Here is a 5511-nt window from a genome sequence, read left to right as displayed (position 1 = left end):
AAGAAAAATAGACTTTACACTCAAAAAAATTATAATAGATTTTAAATACAAAATGGCCCACTAACAAATGCCGCTTTACCCCTCTTCCTGTCCCTTAGAGCATTCACATTCCAAAATTCTATTACATTTTATTTTACCATTCTAAAAAGCTACTTTATCAATTATATTATACCATTTTACAATACTTTCAACATTCCAACTTTTATTTTACAATGCAATACATTAAAATAATATTTTTTATACAATAAAATAATATATCCCAAAACCCAAATAAAAACAAAAACCCAAAATCCAAAAACCTAGTGAGAGAGAGAAAGGTATTGATAAAGTAAGTGAATAAAATATTAGGTTTTTTTTTAGAATTGAGTTACAGTACAATTCTAATTTTACAATTGCACTGTAGTACTATTGCAATTTTTTTTGCAATAGTTGGTTTTTACAAGTCTAGATATGTTGGGGGTTTTGGGCTTTTATGCTAAATTTCCCTACATATGGCATATGTTATTCCTAATGTAAATGCTCTTATGTGTGTGTGTGTTTGTTTCTAAATATATAAATATATATATATATATATATATCATTTTAGCCTCAAATTGTATTAAGTTGGCCCTAGTTAATTATAATCTTGCATGGTTGAATTAAGTTATAAATCTTTACAAAATAAATATACATCTATAGGGACCTGATTTTAGGGTTAAGGCTCTTTGATGTTCAAGTGGCTTTTTGAAGGATTGGATGCTAGGGTTAGGTGTTTAAGGCATCTAGGGCTTTAGATATGGCTTAGGCCTAGGGTAGTTTGGGTTTTTTGGTAATGGTTCTAGAAGCGAAAAGCACGTAGGGTTTCGGTATGAGTAATAGATTATGAAAATGATGATGGATTGAATGACTTATGAATACTTCTAGAAATATCATTGTAAACATATAATAATATATTGGCAACGAAATATCATTCTTAATATAATCTATATATATATATATATATAAAACCGAAGCCTTTGCTGGTACCATAATTTTCCACGTCAGCACAATATTTAAAAAATAAAAAATAAATAAAAATTATAACTCCTCAAAACCCTAGCAACCTTACCCCTCTCTCAAGTTAAGAAATATAAAACCACGGTTTCTGCAAACTCTCTCTCTCTCCAGACGTAGGAAGCCCTAAAGCATTCAAGATCTACAATGCACGGTATAGATTTTAGCTTATAAAGTTTAGCTTTTGTAAGGTTAGTTTTGTTTATATATTAATTAATACATAGTACTTTGTTCACCATTGAATACTCATAATCAATTTCCAATTCAGTGTTCAAGAATTAAACCAAAATTCTAACTGCGCTATCATAAAATATTATTATTAGTATGAATTTTATGGAGTTGTGGTGTTCAAGAATTAAACCAAAATTCTTTTAAATTATCTATAATATTTTGTCCTCTGAAAATTTTATCTCTTTGATTTTATTATATTGTGTTTCTTAAGCTATAGAGAGATTTTTTTTTGGTTTCTGCAAACTCTCTCTCTCTCCAGATGTAGGAAGCCCTAAACGCACGGTATAGCATTCAAGATCTACAACTCACGGTATAGATTTTAGCTTATAAAGTTCAGTTTTTGTAAAGTTAGTTTGTTTATATATTTAGTCCTTACGTTTAGGTTTAGGTTTTAAGAGATTTATATATTACTACTATGTAGCTAAATTTCCCGTGACATCAGTTTTATGTTTTTAACCAAATACATCAGGAAAGCAAGAGAAGGCCCATAAATATTTAGTCCTTACGTTTAGGTTTAGGTTTAGGTTTAGGTTTTAAGAGATTTATATATTACTACTATGTGGCTGAATTTCCCGTGACATCAGTTTTATGTTTTTTTTTTTTTTTTTTAATTTGTTTTATGTAAGGTTAGTTTGTTTACATCAGTTCTTTATCTCAAAGATAAGGTTTTTATTTCTACCGCAAGAACTATTTAGGTATGTATCCCTTGCAAGCACACATGAACTTAAATTGTCTTTTAATATATGCATGCTTTATTATTTTCTAATAGTTTTCCCGTGCATCGCACGGGTTAGCGACTAGTGATATGTATATATAATCAAATATTTATAAAATGATATATATATATATATATATATTTTTCGTGAGCAACATTCAAATCAATCATGAATGACTCTAAAATCTATATATTTATACCTTGTTACTAATAATTACCTTCATCTCACGGCCACCATTTAGACTTTACTCTAAAGCTTAGAAAAAGAAAAGAAATAATCATATATCATGGGCACTGAAACAAATCACAAAGTTCCTGTCATTCATTTTTCCAAAGAAAACTTGAAACCTGGAACGCTTTCTTGGTCCTTGACCTGCAAGGAAGTTAGGCGTGCACTAGAAGAGTACGGAACTTTCACAGCAGTGTATGATAAAGCTTCAAAAGAGCTTGAAAATGCAATTTACAAAGCAGGAAAAGAGTTGTTTGATCTCCCATCAGAAAGCAAAATGAGAAACAAAGCTGAGAGGACTTTCCATGGTTTTCTGGGAAATTCTCCCATTATCCCTTTGCATGAAAGCTGTGGCATCGATAATGCCACAACTCTAGAAGGTGTAAAAAAATTCACAAGTCTCATGTGGCCAGATGGGAACGAGAAATTCAGGTATAACTTTAAGATTTTTGTTTATTAGCTAATTAACTTGGAAATATTTAATAAGTCAATCCTTTATACTTCACCCTTAACCGTTGTTTTCCATTCTTCGCTAGTGAAAATGTGCTTTCGTACTCAAGCATGGTGGCAGAGTTAGATCAAATGGTACAGAGAATGATTTTTGAAAGCTATGGTGTGGATAAGTACCTTGAACCTCATAAGGAGTGCACATATTACCTTCTTCGTCTCATTAAATATAGACCACCGGAGGCGAATGAGAATAATTTAGGATTTCGCGCTCATAATGACAAGGGCTTTACAGCAATAGTCCATCAAATTTACGGAGAAGGATTGGAGATCGAAAAGGATGGCGACTGGATCCTCTGCGAGCTATTGCCAAATTCTTTTGTGATCCTTGCTGGAGATGCTCTCATGGTATTTCACTCTCTTTCATTTAATGAAAGGAAAATTCATTCCCAAGAGTAAAGCATAGAGCAATTTCTATCTTACCATTTTATTTGATCTTTGAAAAAATTGGTCATTATTTCAATTGTCCAAGAAGTCATGGAATTCTATAAAGCAAAACCAAATCTTATTATTTTGAATTATTTGGTAAGCATGTCAGTAGACATTTTCTGAATTTTAATATGATTTCGCGGACGAAGTTTTAATTGCTTTTGGGGGAATCAAATGTTCCAACTTCTAGTTATCTGATACCATGATAAATTATCAGTTTTCTCAAAACTTAAGTTATTAAGAATTGACATGTTTTATCATTTAAATGTTATTATAATATGAATAAATATACCATAAGAGAAGCATATTTTGTTTATGAATGCAGGGATGGAGTAATGGCAGAATACGTTCAGTTAAACATAGAGTCACTATGAACACAAAAGAGATGCGGTTTTCTACTGCGCTTTTTGCATTCAGTACTGGAATGATACAAATCCCAGAAGAGCTAGTTGATGACCAAAATCCATTGCGGTTTAAGTCATTTGATCATCAAAAGTTCCTTCGTTTCTTCGAGACAGAGGAAGGCCGGAAGGCTGACTCTCCTCTCCAAGTTTACACCGGTGTTTGAAGACTATGAACTCTTGTCAAGTTTATGTTGTACGTAAATGTATGGCTTATAATATCGCAGTGTGGTTTGTGTGTTTCTTATGTTATAGACCGTATAAGTTTGAGTTTCTGTTACTCTAAGCTTTACGATGTAATGAATATTTCCATTTCAAATAAAATGAAAGAGTCCATTTCATCATAATGGTTTATTTATTTATCTATGTTAAATTACTGATAGTCCCAAAGCCAAGGGAGTTAATACCGTACCGGAAGTCATTTTGATTTGGTCAAAAAAACGAAATATTTCAATACCGGTTAATACTGGTGTACCATTTTGAGATTACCGCTAATATATATATATATATAATGATAAATTTATATGTCACTCATCTAATCAATAACAACAATAATAATATATACTTTTAGAGAAACCAATAACGTAAATATATTTTAGCGTGTACCATTGTAGTTATATAATATAAAAAAAAAAACATACATACATATATATATATATATATATCCCTCTATGTGACTGTGGGTGGGTGAGTATTGGAGTGGCAAGTTAAAAACAAGTTCCATCAATTTACTTAGCATTAATAATAATAACAATAATAATAATAATAATAGAGACAAAGTCCCATCACATTTCAAATTAGTGTTAGATTTTCATGTGGGCTTGAGGTCTTGAGCAGATAAAAAGAGGGAAAACTGCAGAGGGAAGGGTAAAAGAAAAAAAGTAAGAATAATAAAGGAAAGGAGGCGACCAGAGGTGAACTAATTGTTGAGAAGAAGAAATTTTAGAAGCTTGGGTGATCAACAATGGCAACGAATGGCATCTCGGTGCTGCTTCTTGCCTTAACTACTTCTTCTTCTTCTTTTGCTTCTTCTTGTCAGCCTTCTCCTCTCTCAAAATTTACAAAACAACTCTCTCTTTTATTAGAAGTTTACAAATAAATCAAAGATTTTTGCTTTGGTCCGAAATGCACTTACTGGCCAGAATCTACTATTTATCTCGGTACAGCCAAAACAGCTCTGGTATGGCCAATATTTAATTCGGTACGAAATGAGAGTGTACCTGTTCCGGTGAAGGTGTCGGTACGGTACAAAACTGACTTCCTTGCCCAAAACCTTAAGCTAACAAGGATCGAATTCAAAATCTCATATTATGATACCAAATTAAATTACCAATTGTCCTAAAAACTTAGGCTATTAAGATATGGTAGATTAAATCATTTAACCACATAATTCTAACAATCTAACAGTGCATATGGTACTACTTTGTTTAAAATTTTTAATGATATACAGATATTAATTTGTGAGCTTAATCAAAACGATAAAATTGATTCGTATAAATGAGAATTTAGATTTCATTTTCTTCTCTTAAGAACTTATTAGATTAATGAACTATTACAGTTAATTATTGGCTTATAAACATAAGAATTTATGTATCTTTTATAACTTATTTTTTTAGTGCATCTACTTCTTTAAACGCTAATTTGTATTGAAAGAAGTGCAAATAGATATGTTCAAATTTCTTATTATTCATTGTAGAAAAAGTAATACATGTCATACCGGGTTGACAACCCATTAGAGATCATGTAAGAATCATAAGAATAGAAACCCATTCAGTCAACATATAACTGCTTTGGCCCATGCATAGGTTAGTTTCAAAAAATCCATGACAATTTAATGAATATTTTAGTCGTAACAAAGAAATTTAAAGTGAAAATCAAACTCTAAGAATCAACTCAAGTCAAAGCAGTCTCTAAAATCTAGATTGCATCTCGATTGACTCTTGATTCTTGATTGATCTTGAAAACTC

At 31.2% G+C, this 5511-nt stretch overlaps 1 protein-coding gene across 1 annotated transcript; it reads left to right on the top strand.

The window, feature by feature from the left end:
* The first annotated feature begins 2265 nt into the window (after positions 1-2265).
* On the top strand, positions 2266-3711 carry LOC115989050 (probable 2-oxoglutarate-dependent dioxygenase AOP1). Its single transcript, XM_031112709.1, has 3 exons — positions 2266-2639; positions 2744-3062; positions 3469-3711. Exons 1-3 carry the CDS (start codon positions 2266-2268, stop codon positions 3709-3711), a joined length of 936 nt encoding a protein of 311 aa, XP_030968569.1.
* The last annotated feature ends 1800 nt before the right edge of the window (positions 3712-5511 follow it).

The sequence above is a fragment of the Quercus lobata genome, chromosome 5, assembly GCF_001633185.2.
Source record: "Quercus lobata isolate SW786 chromosome 5, ValleyOak3.0 Primary Assembly, whole genome shotgun sequence".
Classification (NCBI taxonomy): Eukaryota; Viridiplantae; Streptophyta; class Magnoliopsida; order Fagales; family Fagaceae; genus Quercus; species Quercus lobata.
Note: the sequence above shows the minus strand (reverse complement) of the source record. Positions and strands in the feature narration are given on the sequence as shown.

What these genes read in the sequence shown, in the direction of transcription:
- LOC115989050 (XM_031112709.1), top strand. Translation starts at nt 2,266, where the DNA reads ATGGGCACTGAAACAAATCACAAAGTTCCTGTCATTCATTTTTCCAAA. An exon ending in GATGGGAACGAGAAATTCAG is followed by an intron (nt 2,640 to 2,743) that starts GTATAACTTTAA and finishes ATTCTTCGCTAG; the next exon opens with TGAAAATGTGCTTTCGTACT. An exon ending in TTGCTGGAGATGCTCTCATG is followed by an intron (nt 3,063 to 3,468) that starts GTATTTCACTCT and finishes TTATGAATGCAG; the next exon opens with GGATGGAGTAATGGCAGAAT.